This window comes from Elgaria multicarinata, chromosome 2, assembly GCF_023053635.1.
Source record: "Elgaria multicarinata webbii isolate HBS135686 ecotype San Diego chromosome 2, rElgMul1.1.pri, whole genome shotgun sequence".
In the NCBI taxonomy this organism is placed as follows: domain Eukaryota; kingdom Metazoa; phylum Chordata; class Lepidosauria; order Squamata; family Anguidae; genus Elgaria; species Elgaria multicarinata.
The window spans coordinates 42441567-42461181 of NC_086172.1; the positions used below are offsets into that span (position 1 = coordinate 42441567).

At 41.0% G+C, this 19615-nt stretch overlaps 1 protein-coding gene across 1 annotated transcript; it reads right to left on the reverse strand.

Annotated features, from left to right (window-relative positions):
- Nucleotides 1-175: 175 nt before the first annotated feature.
- PDK1 (pyruvate dehydrogenase kinase 1) lies at nt 176-18614 on the reverse strand. The gene is made up of 11 exons (XM_063116393.1): nt 18154-18614; nt 14529-14670; nt 14036-14107; nt 13189-13373; nt 12801-12896; nt 11470-11547; nt 9200-9276; nt 6870-6968; nt 5870-5980; nt 4895-5008; nt 176-4780 (listed from the first exon to the last, which is right to left on the reverse strand). The coding sequence occupies exons 1-11, from the start codon at nt 18269-18271 to the stop codon at nt 4640-4642; spliced, it is 1233 nt and encodes a 410-aa protein (XP_062972463.1). The 5' UTR covers nt 18272-18614; the 3' UTR covers nt 176-4639.
- Nucleotides 18615-19615: the final 1001 nt, after the last annotated feature.

The following is a 19615-nucleotide window of genomic DNA, read 5'->3' on the forward strand; positions in this document are numbered from 1 at the left end:
CAGAATACACACAGTAGCATATTTGTCTCATTCTTTTCAAAGTAAGCTACTGTGAGTAGCTTATTAACCCATCATGGCTTAAAGTGATGTCCGAATGCAGCCAGTGTGATGTAAATATCCAAAACCACCTGTTCATTTCACACAAAAAAGTAGTAATAAAAAAAAGACAAACACAAAATTTTAAAATATGTATTTGTTCCTGTATATTCACAGCAACCCAAAATATTTGTGGGTTTGGTCCAGGATCTGCGGTCTGTGAGAAGGGCTCAGCTTGATTTTAACAGCAGCATTATCCACATAATCAGCTGAAAACATTATTATTATTTAAAAAAAATGCTTAGACTTTATTGTTTCTTACAAAAAATCACCATAAGCTATTTTTTGCAAGCAAATTTTTCACAGTAGATTAAAATTTTAGCAAATACAAAATGTCTGGTGTTTCCATTTTACTCTTCCAGCTGCAAGCAAAATCATTTTTAAGCCTAGCCCGAGTACCAGTAGCAAGTGTACAATCCATATAAAGTACATTATAAATTATATTTTCTGAAATACTATATTAAAGGAAAACAAATTTTAAAAATAACAGCAACTGAATGCCTATGCCTGAACACTTGAGTTTCCCACAACCAATTATGTTTTTTTCTCTAAACTTTCAGTAGTTTAAAATGTTGAACACAACACTATTATCCCAATCCAGCTGGGAGAATTGCCTGTATATCCAGATCGATGGTACACAACTTGTGTAGGATGTTGTTTAATGTTTGCTAATATGATTTTCAACCTATCAAACAGGGCTGTATCTATAGTTTCTGTTGAAGACCAAGACCATAGCCTAATTATTAGTCTCTCTGGCACTCAGATTTCATTCCAGGATAGAGGAAAGAGATTCCAGTTTCTCTCCTCTTCCTCACCCCCACATTATCAAACTTTCTTGAATGGCGAGTATGTGCATACATCAGAATTTGACCATTTTTATGGTATTTAAACCTACTAAAACCCCTTGACTGGCCAACTCAAATGGCTGAAATGTTTACTTCCCAAGATGATTGCTTCAAGTAACATTAATCTAGGCTTGATGTGTGTCACATTTGAAAATTGCTCTGCTAAGCTGCTACTGGCTGAATTAAGGGGATCCTCATTCTTTACTGCACATAAAATGCAACGAAATGTGTCCCAAAGGGTAAGAGGAAATGGCCTGTTTTCCCCAAACACCCAAAACCTAAACACATAATTTGGCACTGCCATTGTTGGTAAAGGGTTTTTTCCCTGAGTAAAATGTGTTTAGGATCATGGCCTTCAGCACTGTACTCTACATTAGGAGTGTGCGCACACATCTCTCAAGCTCTGTCTGACAGCCCCAAGATGCCCAGCCTCTGCTACTGCCTGGGAAAAAAGGAAAAACACTCTACGGTTCCTGCAATAAGGGCCTCATACCTAACGTCCTGGGATGAAGCTTCTATTGCAAGAACCTTATAGCCTGTTCCTGGGACATTTTTTCTTGTTTTGGTGGTGGCAGAGGAAGGGTTAAAGCTGCGAGTAGGGGTGTGTATGTTTGAGCCGGGTGAAGTGAATAAGTAAATGAGGGGAGTATATGTGTGCGTGTACGTGCATAATGGATCAGCCTTGCAGATTTAACCCCAAGGAAATTCAGTGCAAGTTGCCCACCCTGTCTTAAAGTGAAGTGTTTTTTAAAAATATTAGAATGTATGCAAGATGGAGGAATAAGTGGTGAATGTGTTATGTGCAGACGTGGCACCCCCTGCCAATCCAGTAGACACCCAATGTAGCCATAAGGGCTGAAAAGTTTGTTTACCCTTGCTCTAACTATACTTCTCTGTCTCACTGGCTTCTTCTCAGTTGTGCAAACTGCCTAAAATAACATTCTCGATTTCTGGAAGTGTGTATGAACAGAGGACTATGGACAGGGCAATTCAATAATAATTGAAGATGTGAATTAAAGGCAGTTACAGCAATTTATGAGCAATGAAAGAAAAAGAAGAGTTGCAGAGATCCTTTATCCTACTTGTGATCCACTACTGCTTTGAATATGCAACTTCCCATCAGCCCAACCATAGGAAGCTTCATGACTTGTGATCCCAGACACAACAAGCCAAAATTAACAAATAACTAATTGTGTGTTATTTATTAGTTTCTGGGTCAAGTATAAAGTGTTGGTTATTACCTTTAAAACCCTACATGGTTTGGGTCCAGGTTACCTGCGGGATCGCCTTCTCCCGTACAATCCGCCCCACGTACTCAGGTCGTCTGGGAAGAATTTACTTCAGTCAGTGAAAACTAGGCTGACAACCATTATCCAGAGGACTTTCTCTTCTGCCGCTCCCAGACTGTGGGAGAGACTTGACAACTTAACAGTCTTCTGGAATTTAAGGAAGCCATAAAGACTGATCTCTTCCAGCAGGCCTACCCAGTCGAATTTTAAAATGTCTTGATGTTATTTTAATAATGTATTAGTTTTATATGTTTTAATCAGTTTTATATATTTTATAGTATTTTTATATTTGATGTTGTTCCCTACCTCAATCCAGAGGGAGATGCAAGTGAGGAATACTTCTTATCATCATCTTTGGGTTGTTTAACCCACAAACAAGCCATAGTGCTCACATGTCACGAAGCATCGTAAATTTGTCTAATTAGAAGCTGCATATCCAAATTAGAAGCGGTTCATGCATGTCACACAACATGGCATATCTCAAGAATAATTAACCCAATGAGTTGCCACCGTTACGTGCGAACGGGCCCTGCATGTCACATTTGCTGGATATTAAGTACAGCACCAAGAAAGATTCACAGAGCCGAAGATTCATGCAGCACAGAAAGGCTGTGGGCTTCTGCACATCTGGTAACAAATGTACCTCAGCCTAATTAAAGATCTAGATTTATTACAATCATTGCAAATTTTATGTACTCCTGTACTGACTAAATCAATAACAACTATTCTATATGATATACGCATAACTTATGAGATAAACCCTTCTGTGAGCTATAATTTTTCTAATTCTGCCATTAAATTCACTAACAGAGCAATCTTATGCATGTCCCACTATGTGCAGTCTAATGCTGCAATCCTTTACCCACTTTCCTAGGAGTAACTCCCATTTATCATACCAGAACATACTTCTGAGTAGACACTTAGGATTGCGCTCCCAAAATTACCATGGCTGTAATAAGGTATTACCAAATATACTAGAATTCAACTGAATTCAGTGGAATGAAATTGGTTTAATGCTACTACTTTAGCTTACCTGGATTGTTGGTCAAATTTGTATGGAAGAACATGGGGAGAGCATAAACAGAAAGTTAAATACGTATGAAAGTATTTAAAAGGCTAGAGCAATATAAAATATCATCTCTGAAAAGAATTTTGAGAAGTGATGTGCTGTAAATGCAAGTGAGCCCATCCTAGTGTTTTAACAGAAATACTATAAGTATGCAAAGAAACAAATCCATTGCAATCAGATTTCAAAAGTACAGTGCACATAATGACCAGTTTAACAACCTAAGGTTTGTTGTACTTTGCAGAACTAGTGCAAGTATTAGTGGTATTCAATTACAAGGAAGTTAAGGCTTTATCAATAACACCAATTTACCTAAGAAGTGGTAGCACAACTCAGCCAAAGTTATGCATTTTTCAATCTCATTAATTTTTATAGGAGATTAAGGCTGCTGCAATCCTGTACCTAGGAATAAGCCCCACTGAACTCAATGGAACTTAATTCTGAATGTATAGGATTGCACTATTGAAGACCTATTTAGTGCTCTCTAACTGAAATCAGTGGCACATGGTGCTTATATATTTTTTTCATTTGTAGCTTATAGACAAAAGTCTAAATACAAAACGCCTCACAATTTTGAGTAGAAGCACATTTATTTTAAAAATCAAATTCATTTATTTTTAATCTGCTAATTAATGGCATTTTTATGCAATACTACAATTTAGAGATTTTAATTCAAGCTTCCCAGGAATGGAAAATATAGGCCATGATCCACTCAAAGTTCAATGCTTTCAAGCACCATTGATTTTAGTGGTATGTGCTTAACTTCCTATTAAAATAAATGACACTCAACCACTTTTAAATTTAGCTGAATCATGTGCAAAATTTAAAGCTCAAGAGGTATTTGCCTAGAGCTAACACTAGGAGTAACGAACTGTTTGATTCCAAGAAATAGTAAAACAAAACATGATAATCTTTTATCTAGTATCTCTCGCGTTGTAAAGCACTTTTGGAGTCCTTGAGAACAAAGTGCTGTGCTAGTGCAACTGATTCCCAGAGATGGTTTATAAAGAAATAAACCAGTTCCATGAATGTTTCATTGAAATGTTTGACAGTTAAATGCAATATTTGAACAAGCTGTGCACTGGTCTCTTTATAACTAATCTAGAATGTGTACATTGCAGAAGCAATTTGAGAGGCAAGGATCTGAACAAATTTAGTGGTATATTCACTTTTTTAAATGAACACTGCACAATACACTACAGAAAGATATGTGGGTTTTGACTTCTGTTTAGTGGAAAAGTATGCTTCCCCCATACAAAGTATTAGAGTAGTGTTGGAGTAAGCCAGAACACAAAGTGGAGGGCTAAGGCCTTTCTTCAGCTTAGCAAAACTGTCCCATACTGCTATGTGCTGCGGAATGTTGTCATGTCCTTCGGCTCACTACTTGGGACACACCAGTCATCTGCTTCATGATTTGCTGTGTAATGTCTCCAAGCTGATTTGTTATACACAGGCAATCTTTCAACAGACTCTGTTGATAAAGCCTGCAGAGAGAGAGGAAGGGTTGGGTTGGGGTCAAAGTTAATATAATTTGGCATAACTGGATTCTGTATTTTAAATGGAAAGAGGTTTGTCAAAATAGTTGGTAAGTGACGTGCCTTTATGAAAATAACAGCATCTGTCCCATAACCCTCCAGAGAATAGAGCTTCAGATCCCCTTGGAAGTACTGAGCATAGAGACGGGAGATTGGCAAGCCATAACCAAAGCCAGCCTAAGTGAAAAAACATACTTGAGTTAATTTGAAGCATCAGAAGAACAAAGAAATAATGAAGCCAACATTTCCTAAAGTAAAGCAAAGTAAGTATGAACACACATACACACACAGACAGACAGAAAGGGAGAATGAGAACTCTGGATCCTAGCTTTAGGGTACAATCCTATGCATGTTTAGACAGGAGGAAAAAAAGCCTACAACTCCAAGCATGCCCCAACCAGCAATGCTGGCTGGAGAATGCTGGGAGTTGCAGACCTTTGAGGAGAGGGGGCTTGCAACTTCAGCTAATCACACTTTTAGTTAATTAATGCAACAATTCTACCATTAGGTGTGGAGAGCTTCAATAATGGAGCCTCCAAAGGATGTAAAGTCCAGCTGAGCTCATTCCAACAGGACAAAAGTGAAGAAGGAATAGTGTTTCTGCTTTTTCATTCCCCTTTCCTGTCTGGTTTTATTTAATTAAAAAAAATTCTCTGCCACTGAAACCAATGTAACCAATCCCAGGGCTGGGGGCCATGCCCATTGGCACACCCCTCGCATACCTCCTGAGACCAGCATATCAACATTAGAGAAAAACCGCTCTTGGGAGTTTCCAAGGTGGCTGGAAGATTCTGAGGTTGGATCTCTCCTTCCAAAGATGGACCTCTCTCTCCACCGTTGAGATGATGATGGTGACTTGGCATTTCCTCCACCACCCCGCCTCCCCTGGTGCTGTAGGACTGCAGCATTATTTTTGGTATAACTGGACAATATTCCAGTTCTCTCATATGGTGGTCTATGAAAGTTTTGTTAGAAAAATAAGGAATTAACTCATTCAGTTCTCAATGGATAATGTAAGGCATCACACAGTTTACAGACCAGTGGTGTTGCTCGGGATGTCTCAGGACGGGGACGGGGTGCAGTTGAATACATATAGTTGAACAGGCGATCTATTTTCCTCAAAGGAACACCACCACCACGATCACACATCTAGAACATTTTTTAAAAATAGCACTGAGTTTCTGCATGCATATAAACCCCCATCATCCATCTTTATGAATATGTCTCACAAACAGGAACACAACTTGGGGCTGACTCACAGAAAAGACTGGCTGAAAACAGATTGCAGCGTAACTATCTCCACCTTACAAAATACCAACCTCCACAAAAGTGAATGATGGCCCTACATGTATGAAAGCTTTATTTAAAAATGTGTTCAATCATTTAATAGTCAAGATGGTATAAAACAGACGGGATAAAACAATTAACTTTTTTTCCCCCCAGCATGAAAATCTGTGTGTATTTTTGCAGATGTATGCATCAATTGGGCACATCTTTGAAAAGCATGCTATTCGTCTCCCATGGATTAAAGTGTACTCATGTGCATTTTTCAAAAGTATGAATTTTTTCATGTGCATTTTTCCAATGTACACATGCTGTCAAACACTTTTTTTCAGTCCACAAATGACATGGCAAGCACGGAAATGTACAAACTTCAACTGAATATTGCATCCAATCCGTGTTTGGCCCAGAAGGTGTGAATTCGGTAAATCCTGATCAAAAATGAACTGAAACGAATTCCTCCTACATGCCTAAGCAGTGGTGGCTTTGGATCAATCAGCTCCAAAGTCCTTCCGTTCCCCAGTGAAACCCTGAATTGGGTCCCATTGATTTCAATGGGGTCAGGAGGACTAAGATCCGCCGGAAAAACTGGTGTAAAACCGTCTCCCGCCTCTGGCCTTGGCTGCTAGTGTTCCGACAGAATGACTGGAGTGGTGATTCCATGGTGGATCTCCCCACTGGCCCAGGTTAGGATTGCTCCATTAGTCATTACCCAGAACTATGAAATAGGAAGTAAAAGAATAAACAAAGTTGTCACCTTCACAGTTAAATCCTCATTGCCTAAAGTGACGTGTACATGAATTGGAGGGTAAACTGCCCGCTCAGCGTGATGCTCCAAGGTAGCCCTCATTGCGTTCTGAGATTTAAAAATATTAAAGTAACAGTCAAATTACATCTTTATACCATTTTCTGCTTACCAGGATTTAGGAAAACGTTTTCCCTTCCACATGTACATTGGGCCAAGGTTTTGAAAGAAACTTGCCTCATAATACATTCGGGTAAATTGCTTCCTGCTTTATGAAGAGCTTCTCTACCAGCTTAACTAGCATGTATTTGGCTGGTTTTGTAAGCGGAGAATTTTTGCAAGTGAAGGATTTTTGCCTTAAAATATTGAAAGGTGTCTCAAATATGGAGGAAGTATTTTTGTATTGCAAAAATTAACGTGTTTCCATTTATTTACAGGGTAATCAATGAACAAAATACCTAGGGGACAATCCCACTTTTTTCACATGCAACACTACATACATGACGGGAGATTCCCCGTGAGCATTTTCCTAAGCCCCACCAACCCCACCCCTGCTGGACATACTGCTCTGTAAGGCACCCCAGGCATTCACAATAGGATGATGCTTTCCTATCACTCTTTTATGGTCAAGCCATCCGCCGGGAGTATTAAAGTCGTTTACATATATGTAAATGAGTATATTTACAAATGTACATATATCCAAATAATTAAATAAATTGGCACATGCAAAAGTACCTTCACATTGTGCTGCAAGCTATACCCAAACAATGAAAGTAGTCAGCATACACAGATATAACATCAATGTTATATGACTACTTTCATTATTGTTTGTGTATAACATGTTATTTTCAGGCATTTATTTATTTATTACATTTTTATACTGCCCATCAGCCAAAGTTCTCTGGGCAGTGCACAATTAAAAAACATAAAATACAAATATAAATTTAAAATATTAAAAGTTAAAAAGGCAATATAAAACCAGCTACATTGTAGACCAGGGAAAGCCTGTGTAAAACGGTATGTCTTCAGGAGACGTTTAAAAGATATGTTTTCCGCCTCCCGAACCACACGAGGGAGGCTCTTCCAGAGGGTGGATGCCACCACAGAGAAGGCCCGCCACCGAGGTTCTTCATGGTGACATTCCATTCGTCTTGGAATGACCAGTAGGGCCTCTGAGGATCGCAATTGTCATCTGGGTGTATATACGGGACGGCGGTCTCCTAGGTATCCTGGTCCCGAGTTGTTGAGGGCTTTGTAGGATAACAGCATAACCTTGTATGTGGCTCGGTAGCTAACAGGCAGCCAGTGCAGTTCTTTAATACAGGTTTTATATGAGCAGAGCTAGGTGTCCCTGTGGGCACCCTAGCTGCTGCATTCTGCACTAACTGCAGCTTCCAAACCACACACATGGGTAACCCAACACAAAGTGCTTTACAATAGTCTAATCATGAGGTTACCAGTGCATGAATGACTGTGGCTAGCCTATCCCTATCCAGGAATAGGCGTAGTTGGTGTACCAAGCGAAGTTTAACGGGTGCTCTGGGCCACGGAGGTCACCTGAGCTTCCAGTGATAAATATGGGTCCAGGAGCACCCCCAAACTATGGATCTGCTCCTTCGGAGGGAGTGCAATCCCATCCAGAACAGGCAAACACTCCAATTCCCCGGCCTGGGAACCACCAACCCACAAGGCCTCTGTCTTATTGGGATTCAGCTTCAGTTTGTTGGCCCTCATCCAAGCCATAACCGTATCCAGGCACTGGTTCAGAAAGTGCACGGCCTCTCCCGATTCAGATGTTACAGAGAAATTGAGCTGGGTGTCATCAGCATACTGGTGACACCTTGCCCCAAATCTCTTGATGACTGCTCCCAACAGCTTCATATAGATATTAAATAACATTGAAGAAAGGATGGTGCCCTGAGGCACCCCACAGCTCAACTGCCATGGGGCAGAAGTACATTCCCCAATGGTATTTTCTGGAACCAACCCCGCGAGTATGAGCTGAACCACTGTAAAACAGTGCCGCCAACCCCCAACTTACGGAGGCGTTTCAGGAGAATACCATGGTCAATGCTACCAACAGCCGCTGAGAGATCAAGGAGTAGTAACAGGGTCACACTCCTTGTCCCAACTCCCAAAGAAGGTCATCCATCAGGACAACCAAGGCCGATTCCATCCCAAAACCAGGCCTGAACCCAGATTTGTCTTAAGAGATTTTTTTTCTACTTACTTTTTAACATATCAAGTGTGAGGAATTACCATGTTTGTCTTTCCTGACAGTTTGACTAGGGAAAACAGAAGAAAAAAAGAGGACACACAACATATCAACGTTTTGTACAAACCTTGAAAAGTTCAAAAACCATGTAGTAGAGATGTGATGGTACATACACCACCTGCATGGGCTGCCCTGGTGACTTTACTGCAAAAAAAGGGGAACGAAAACAATCAACTGAATGCTGGATAGTCACTATCAGTTCTGGCAAGGCCTGAGCATGACTAAATTGTGTGGTAATTTACGAAGGTTACCATGGCTTGGATCCAAAAAGCTACTTTAGGCAGGCCCAACGGCTTGTATGTGTCCAGAGGAATTTTTGCCACTTCCCCTTCCTTCCTTCCTTCCTTCCTTCCTCCCTCCCTTCCACTTTGAACATTGATACCCTCGCTTCTAGCTATAGCAAATTGATTGTGAAACTCCCCCAAGTTTCAAAAGTAGTTTGTCCCATGTATATGAAGTAGAATTCCAAAGCCTCAGTGGGCATGTGGAACCAGCTGCAAGCTTATTTGGATCTGGGCATATTTTATTATTCATTGTCTAGTTTCTAAAAAGCTTGTTTTCTATATTAGATATCCAAGGCTGCAATCCTATGCACACTTACCTGGGAGTAAGTCCCATTGAACTCAAAGGAGCTTACTTATGAATAGACATGCATTGGATTGTACTGTAAAGCACAGTTAACAACAACTTTAACTGCTTATCACAATACTGAAGACGTCAACAAGATTAATTCTGGACATTATAGTTTATCAGTCTCTCATTTCTTTTTCCATTTGTTCCTTATCTCAGGTTGTTTTGAGGGCTTTGTTTTATTGTTAAAAATGGTGAATGGGAAAGCATGTTTATTCCCTTCTCATAATAATTAGACTTAGACATCAATACTTCATTGTCCTCCACACAATGATTTAAACATGATTGACACATACACTGGCACATAAGCACACCAGCAACTCATCAGCCTGACCTGTTTACACACTAATACTGCTTCCGTATTAATTTATTTTACTTTCATCCTACCTTTCTATATAAAATGCTCAAGGCAACTAGCACAATCGAAACAGCCAAACAACAGCTAGGTAATAGAAACGTTCAAACAATTAGCAACAATAAACTTTGAATAGCATTAAAGCAATATCATAACTTAAAATCAAAAAATAACTAGCAGCAACCACACAATAAATATTAATAAGCAGCAGATAATAGGTAACTTTCTGAAATAGGTGGATCTTTACCATTTACCAGAAGACCAAGAGGGAGGAAGACAGTTGGGCTTTCTAGAGGGAGAGGATTCCAGAGCCTGGGGGCAAACACTGAAAAGGCCCTCTCATGTTTTGTCAAGTGCACCATCTCAGAGGGTTTGGGGACACAGAGTAATTGCTAACAATTTAACTGCTCAGGCAGGCTCAGAAGTACACTGTATCCTCTAGTAAATGCTTTATTCATGGTTTGTGTCATGTGTATATGGGTCTTACATCACTACAACTTCTCCTTACCATAGTAACTACGGAAAGATGCCACAGCTGTCTCGTGAGCCAAAAAGCTCCTATATGATGTATAAGGTATTCCCCCATTTATTCCCTCCAGAACTGCCCAGCGAAAGAAAATCCTGAAACAGCAGCATTTATGCATCTATGCTACTCGTATTGCAATGGATTCAGATTCAGAATCTGTATGTTCCAAATAAACCTTAGCCAGCTTATCTCAAAGAGTAGAGAAGACAATCAAGTGGGGGGGGATCTTTCACACAGCATGGCTGGTACAGTGTTATTGTAGGATAAGTTATCACATAAGAATGTACCTGGAGAAACTATGCACTATGGCACAGCTCAGCACTGAGGGCAACTTCGCAAGTTCCAGCCTTTCCTGTTATGGGACATACCTCAAACACATGACAAATGCTCTGGGTTGGACCCAGGATCTGCCTTCTATGAGCAGAAGGGAAGGTGCCTCCACCCAATATTGGGGTATTCCCCCCTTTACTATTGCACATCAGGGTCCCCTGAACATATGTGTAGCATTTTCAGGCTCTGGAAGGGGAGGAGGGGGCACGAAAATCCGCTTCCACCAGGCCCATCACATGCTCCTAAATCAGGATTCAACCCTCAATGTCTCTAACATACGAAGTGGCCCTGGACTTTCTCCTGATTCCTACAAAGCCAGCACCTGTCAGTACTGCAGGGCAGTCATGTATCTGCCGCTCGACCAATGGACAGACCTGTATTACCACAGATATGGTCTAAAAAGGAGACCTGTACAAAAAGAGGACCTGTACAAAAAGAGGAGGGGCATGAAAAATGGATCTTGTATCTTGTTAAGAACTTATGATTTCCTTCTTACCATTCTTCTCATCAAGAACAAGTTCTGGGCAGCTCATGTAATACAAGTCACAGAGTCTTTTTGCATTTTCGTAGCCATCTGCAGAAAATCAAAGCCACAACAACGTTAAGTCTTCCAGGCTTACACCATCTGCTGGCTGCAGTTTTCAAAATGTCAGAGAGTTCTTAAAAGAACCAGCTTAAGGAATGTCCAGTTTTTATGGTTCAGGAGTAAAATTCTGAGGGTTGCATATTTCTTTTCAACTCAAATTAGTACATAGTTGTGTCTATGGCATGGTTCTATGCAAATATTTCGGCTTTCACAGAATCTGAGCTAGCTTTATTTATTTATTCTTTTTTTAAAAAAGAAAGTATATAGCGCCTGTACTTGAAATGACTATGTCTGCAAATATGTGGGCAATGGCTGGCTAAATCTCTGAAGACAGAGTCATTGTGGATTAAGATTTCCAGTGGTCAAAAGGTAGGGCTTCAAGGCTTTTTATAGCATTTTGTCCATCTATCACCCCACCCCACCCCCACTACCACTAGCCAAAACTGTATACAGAGTAGCAGCCTTGTCTTTAAAAGCTAGCCACAAGTCATCAGGAATTCCATGCAGGCAAGTAAGTGGCCTCATAAAGCAGGGATGGAGTGAACTACCCCTCCTCTGTGCCAGCATAAAAACCAAATGGGCTGCTAGAGGAGGAAAGCACCAACCTCTGCACCCTAGCATAGAAATACAGCTCTCTGTTCCCCCTCTAGCAACCCCCAGCAGGCTACTTTTTTTTTTTTTTTTTTACAAGCTAGCAACTTTTGAGGGCTTATTTACAAGGCTGCAGTAGAAAAATATAACAAAATAACTGCATAAATCATATGCATGTTTTCTCAGAATTCAGTTCCAATGAACTTGATGAGGGTTTATCCCTAGTAAGTGTACTTAGGATTGTAACCTGTCTCTTTAGTTTTAGAACTGCAGCCTAAATAAGACTAAAGTTTCAATCCTATGCCTGTTTATATGGAAAAATAAGTCCTACAACTATCAGCATTCCCCAGTCAGAATGGCTGGCTAGGGAATGCTGGAAACTGTAGGGCTTTTTCTGTCTAAACATGCATAGGATTATACCCTAAGTAATGAAAATTGTATACAAGTCCCATAATTCAAGTTTTCTTTGTGCTGAATTTGGGTCAACTTGTCCAGATTTATGACCCAGTCCTGAATATAACTATCAGCACTGCTATACTTCTGCAGACCTGAAACTTTGCACACCACATGGAATGAGTTTAGACATCTGTCAACAGGCCATTTATATTATGATCACATATATTTCCTTTGGTAGGTTCACCTGAATTTACCTTTTATAACTTCAACAACGCTGCACTTAGGATCAATGCTTCCAATATGCTTTGGATGAGCTGGGTTAACTTTGATTTTTCCTCCAAACAACAAAGCTGCCAACAAAAGAAGAAAACAGAACACATCGCGAGTGGTTCCACAATTTACAGGCCACAAGAACAGCAGATTTTACATTCAGAGGGCAAAGAATGATTTTTAAAAATCACCTGGAAAGCATTACACAGTATACAGATGAGGAAGATACTAAAAAAAGAGATCACACATACACACATGTATGTATGTGTATGTGCGCGCACGCACACACGTGTGTGTTTGTTTGTTTTTCTCCCACTTGCTACACAAACATTACACAAACATTTTCTCACCCTGGTCAACAGAAGTACTTACTGTGCTGATTAAGAAGCATTCTGATTGAAATACGACTCATGAAGAAACGGTCTAAAAAATACTGCACATTCTGACTGGTCACTGGATCGACACCATAGTTATCCTTATATTCTATCACACCCTGAGCCATGGTAGGAATGACATCATTGTGACGATTCCGGATTGTTATCACAGTATCTGTAAAACTGAAATCAAGTGTATTCTTTGTCAAACTAATTTTAAGGCATATTAAAGATAAGCAAACCTGTCACTAGAAGAAAGTCACAGCTTCCATTTAATTACTCAGTGCAAAATTAATAGGCTAAACAAAACCATCTATATGCAGCTTTTACATAACAAGGAGGGAGAATTTCCTATAGAATGAACATTCAGATATGGGGCTATACCTGCTAGCATAGCCCTGATTTTTTTCAGAACAATATCTACCTATCAGTTAAAATGTTAACTGACTATTGAGATCAGAGCTGGCTGCTTCAAAGAGGCCTTCAGCAAAGATGGTGGCATGATAACCTTCTTTTATCTCTCTTGATTCAAGCAAAATGATTGAGGCTGCATTCCTAACTATATTTACCAGGAGACAGGTCCCACTGAACTCAGTGGTATTTACTTCTGAGTAAATACATCTAAGATTAGGGCCATTAGATTATTTCCAAGAGATAAATTATTTGCCTGTGATTTCTTTTCATTAAGAATGCTCCCATGCTCTCTGTTGAGTTCTACATCAGGGCTTGCTTACTCATAATCTACATTGTGGTATAAAACCTCTCGTGCTAGAACACAATTTGCCCAGGAAAAGCTCAGGGAATCCATTGCCAAAGTATATTCAAATACATCAACAGGTGCTTACCGAGAAATAGCTTCTGAATCTTCAGCACTTTTGTCTTTAAAATTGAGGATCTCCTGAAGACTTTGGACATACCTACAAATACAATTTCTGCATGTTAGCCTTTGTGATACATATTTTGTCTGAAATGTTTAACCATTTCCCCCCAAATTCATTTTAGCGTGAGTTTGCTAAAATAATGTTCTAGGGAGCTAAAGGAGCTGCTTTCAACTTCTAGCATAATCAGATCTTTTCCCACAAAGTAGATGAAAGTATCCATGTAGCATGAGGCTTGCTGCAGCTCATTGCTGCTTGTGCTCATTATGCTAAATCATTAGCATAAATCATTAGTGTAAATCATTGTTTACTGAGACACATGAATGCAGGCAGTGTGTCTTACTTCCAAGTAAATATACTTAGGATTGGATTCTTAATATCCTATCTAGATAGATTTAATGAACACATGTGACTATATGATCAAGTTCTGTATTGCATTTGTCTTTAAGTGGATTCTTACCAACTCTGGACAAGCTGAACTGAAGGTGTTTTGAGAAGGTTGTCTGGAAGCAGACTTATTTCTTTCATTATGTTTGCCAATCTTACAGGCAACTCTTGTCGCAGAAACATAAATGAAGTTTTCTCACAAGCATTATCAGATCCTAAGAGGGAAAATAAGCAGTGTCACAGAGAAAATAGGCACAGTAGACAGATTACAGACATTAAGTGCATCCGTTCTGCATCAGGATGGTGGTAAATAAATACCAGTAATTTCTCCTCTGATATCCTGAATGATATGTTATTAACTGGGTGATTGCACACACAATTTATGGGAAGAAGGAAACAGATGTTCAGAAATGTACTTGAAGTGAGACTGATTTGGGTTGTTCTTCCACAAACATGCCATGCCCAAATTCAAGATTTCCAGAGTTTATGTTATGGCTTGCTAGCTATATAACCATCTTCAGACTTGTAGATATTATTTCTTTAAAAACAAATGGGCAGGGAGACATTATGTAAAAGTGCTTTCTTCTTTACAAGCATTGGATGGTATAGTTGCCTGCCTTCATGAGAAAGTAATTGGAGCAAGGCTTCCTATGGCAGTAGGAAAAGAAGGTAGGAAAGTACAACATAAGGGCAAGAGAAAACTTCTGCCGAGTATCTCTTTGGCACAAGCCTACGTATAAAGATTATTTGGAACTGGTTAGCTCTTCTTAGGTAGTACTTGGCAGAGAGCGGTAAATGCTCAGTGGATTGTGTGGCTGTGATTGAAAAATGTTGTCCACCTCATATAGAATATTAACAAAAAAAATTAGCAGGAGTACTTTGGGGGAGGATGAGAGAGTCCAGAAATGAAAGCACTTGCGTGCAACAGAATTGTGCAATGTAATATAGACAAGATGGGTGCCCAAAGTAAGCAGGGCCTGTAGGCAATCACTAGCACCCACCCCTACTGATCGTTGTCCTATGCATGTTGTATGACAGAACTGGATCACATGCTGGTGTAGATGCAGTCTGCTTTGAGAATTATGCTTTCACCATACCAACACACACTAAATTAAGGCAAGGATGATTCCACTTTCTCTTATGTGATGTTGCAGTCATCCTAACTGCAGTTGCTACTCACAACTGACAAAAAATACTTATAGCAAAAGGATTTTTCACTTCTTGGTGATAATAGGCAGTATCCAATATTGGCAGACCATCAGCACCAATCATGTTGTGCTAGCAGGAATGACAGCTAGGAATGGAAGCTAGCATTTCATAGTGCAACCCAAGAAATTAGCTCAAACTAATGCTTCCTGAATGGGACAAGTCAGTAGAATCCCCCTGACCTGTCTTGTTCCAGAAGTGGAACAAGTTAAAAACTTTTCTTTTTCCTAAAGCTTTTAAAACTTGATGTTGTTCGGACTTTATACTGTTAGTTTTACCCTACCCTGTGCCTGTTTACCCTACCCTGTGCCTGTTTGCATTCTCTTCCCCTCCTTATTGTTCTACTATGATTTTTTTAGATTGTAAGCCTATGCGGCAGGGTCTTGCTATTTACTGTTTTACTCTGTACAGCACCATGTACATTGATGGTGCTATATAAATAAATAATAATAATAATAAGTGCTAGTCTGAGCTAGTTTTGGGGGTTGTGTGACGAAGTGCAAGGGCTGTGTTGGATACTGCCCATTATTGTAAAGTTGGCTAATACTCAATTTAGGACTGATTCACTAATCTCACCTGCCTGGCACATGTCAACTGATCATCTCCAAATATTTAGTTTCCCTTCACCTTTTTTTTTTTTTTTTTTTTTACAGTTGAGCCCTGCAAACACCAAACACTGAGGCGCATATGGCAAGCAAAATGACTAACAACATCAAAATCATCCATGCGAATTCTTATGCTTCCAGATACATTGTAGCAATTACAACATACCAGCTGCCATGCCACTCTAACTTCATAAATGGTATTACAATAGTGCTGCAATCAGATACACTGAGGCAAATGGCAGTCTACAAGTTTTGAGCAACATTGCTACAATTGCATTAAAGTATTATACAAGGCTGCAAATGCAATCCTATAGCCACTTACCTGGGAACAAGCCCCACTGAACACAATAAAGCTTATTTCCAAGTAAACATGCACAAAGTTGCACTGTAAGCCTGGTACTTGCAGACTAATTAGGTGGAACATTACTGCTTCTCAAGAGATAACATGTACACACAGCTTAGCTGAAGCAATATTTATGTATAAGTGAACCTACTTGCAACAAACATTAACTAATAATATATATATATATATAACCATTATATATGTATACATTTTCTCTCCCGCCCTCTCTCTCACACACACACACACACAGAGAGAGGGTTTATAAAAGGCTCATTTTTGTAGCCTTGTATATCCAACTTCCCACAATATGAACCTCCATGAGAAAACTTTAAAAATATGGAATGCCTGTATTGTGAAGCCTATTCTAAACAATGATGGGGAACTGCAGTCATAAAACAAGGAACATCAAAGGCAGCATTTAAAAATGAGGGTCATTATTTTTTTTAAAAAAAACACCCCCATTTGATCAGAGAATAAAGGGTGTTACACCACAAAAAAATATCAGGATTCATTTCGCTGCAACGCCACATCTCTCTGTTCAAGCTCCACAATACCTTTTGTAAGGATTCTCCTGCTGGCATGTTGCTTGTCTGGAATAGCTGTGTTGCAATTTCCCTTGCTTGAAACAGCTGCTTTCGGGACTCATAGTCAGGACAGCACTGGGGCACCTTTATCAACAATACTTCTAATAAAACATCCAGCCTAATTGTTGACTATGTTTACTTGGCAGTAAGTGTCTTGCAATATAATGTGTGTTCTTACCACCTTTATTGCTCAGGACTCTCCACTAACTATGGTAGGAGCAAGTCTAGAGCAGCTGCCCTCCAGATGTTTTGGACTTTAACTCCCATCAGCCCTTCCCAGAATGGCAAATGGTCAGGAATCTTGGGAGTTGTCTGAAACACCTGAAGGGCACCAGGTTGAGGAAGGCTGGGTTAGGGACTCATTTACTTAAAATGTCAACTTCGGGCCCGGGTCCGACTCGTGTCTGAAAAGAGGCGCCTGAGGGGGCGCCCTTTCCGATTGGTTGCGTAACACTCGTGTCCCATGAATCCCTAAACGAGTGGGCCCTTGCCTGTGGTCTGCTGTGCTCTGCTGTCCTTCTGCCCTTGCCTGTGGTCTTCCCCTTCCAGGCTAAAACAGACATTACTTTAAATCCGTATCTAGCAGATACTTTTAGCTGTTGTTGTTGTTGTTGTGTTTTTTACATTGGCAGGCGGAGGGGAGGGTTGGACCCTCCTTCCTTTCCTGCTAAGGGCCCGCCAGGGAAAAGAAAATGGTGGGCTATGGAAAGATGCGTGTCTGGATGAAGGGGCAAAGGCGAGGAACAGGCAGAGGGACATCACGGGAAGGGGGATGTGGGGCGGACCCAATCTTTTATATTATGGTTTTATACTGTTGTTTTATACTTTGAATGGTTTTAATTTTTGTGAACCGCCCAGAGAGCTCCGGCTATTGGGCGGTATAGAAATGTAATAAATAAATAAATAAATAAATAAATCTTCCTACACCCCCCCCCCCAAAAGAAAGCAGCGCTCACTCACCGAAGTCGAGGAACTGTTTCATGGAAAGCGGGGAAGGGGAGAAGCGGCAATAGAAATCCACCTGCTGAGGGATCGTGGCCGGGGAGACGCTTCTGAGCAGCGCCCGGAGCAGCCTCATGACGACCCCGGCCAGAGACAGAAGGAGAAAGGGCACAAACACTCGGGAAGGGCGAGCTTGGCTCGGCTCGGCTCTCCCCTTTCAGCTCGTCCCAGCCGCCATTTCCAGCCTCAGCGGCTGCCAGCCGAGACCCGTCCTTTTCCCAGGCGGGCTCTGCTCTGCAAGGACGTGCAGGAGGCGAGTGGGTGAGGACGCCGAAGCAGGGACAAGAGGCCCGACGACAACAGTAGCAGCAGCTGCTGCTCCTCCTCCTCCTTCTCCACCACCACGACCTCCGCCGCCCAGCCGAGAGGCGGGGGGGGGCAGAGAGGCTGTGGTGGCTGAGCCGCCGTAGAGGTAGGAAGTTGCAGAGCCTGCCGTGGGGCGAGAGAGAGCCGTGACTGCTCCTCCTACCTGGAGGAATCAGTAAAAAGTTAAGCCCTTCCCACTTTTTAAAGCGATGGCGGGTTACAGCCTCTTCTTCAGCTACACTCGGGGTAGGTCCCGCCCCGCCCCCGCCAAGCATGGCTTCTGGGTGTTTTAGCAGCTGCATCGCTCCCTCACAGAAGGATACATAGGAAGGGGGGTGCTTTTAATCCTCCACCCACGACGGGTTTTTTTTGGAGAGAAGGAATGCGTATGTGTGTCTGCGCCGGCGCCGCTTCTGTCACCAAGGTCAGATCCGCAAAAGAGCGAAGTGAGACGTTTACAGCGTGATCCTTTGTGTATCTTCTCAGAAGTCAAATACGTGCAGAGGGTTGCAGCATTTGCGCTTATTGCAGAGCCGGTGTGGTGCAATGCTTAGAATGTTGGACTGGGACTCAGGAGATCCGGGTTCTAATTCCCACTGGGCCGTACAGCTCACTGGGTGACTTTGGGCCAGTCAGGGACTCTAAGCCTAACCTACCTTAAAGGGTTGTGTTGTGAGGATAAAATGGAGAGGAGGACGTGTAAGCAGCCCTTTTTTCCTTGCAAGAGGAAAAAAGCCAAGATATAAATATAGTAATAATAATTTAAAAACCCTTTTTTTAATTATTGTAAATTGTTGTTAATTATTGTAAAGTACATTGTAATCCAGTGTACACTTGTCTTCTACTCGTGAGCCTCCGGTTTTCTTAATATTTGTTAAGGAGAAAAAGATGAAACAACTGCACAATGCCTTCTGATTACAACTGCTGGAAGCCTTGTTGCCCTTGCACGATTTGGAAGCAGGCCAATTCTATGTATGTTCAGATAGGGGGGGAAAGCCCTACACTTCCCAGCATGGCTGGCTGAAGGGATGCTGGGAGTTGTAGGACTTTTCTTTATCTAAATATGAACCCCAAACTTTTGTCTAACCACACCTAATTTATTTATATATATATA

Bases quoted from the DNA above. Each gene is read 5' to 3' on its own strand.
- PDK1 (XM_063116393.1), bottom strand. From the start codon at position 18,271: ATGAGGCTGCTCCGGGCGCTGCTCAGAAGCGTCTCCCCGGCCACGATC. The intron at 12,897-13,188 runs GTAAGTACTTCT...TTTTGTTGGCAG, and splicing joins AATGCTTCTTAATCAGCACA to CTTTGTTGTTTGGAGGAAAA. The intron at 5,981-6,869 runs GTGACAACTTTG...AAAATGTTCTAG, and splicing joins ATGAGGATTTAACTGTGAAG to ATGTGTGATCGTGGTGGTGG.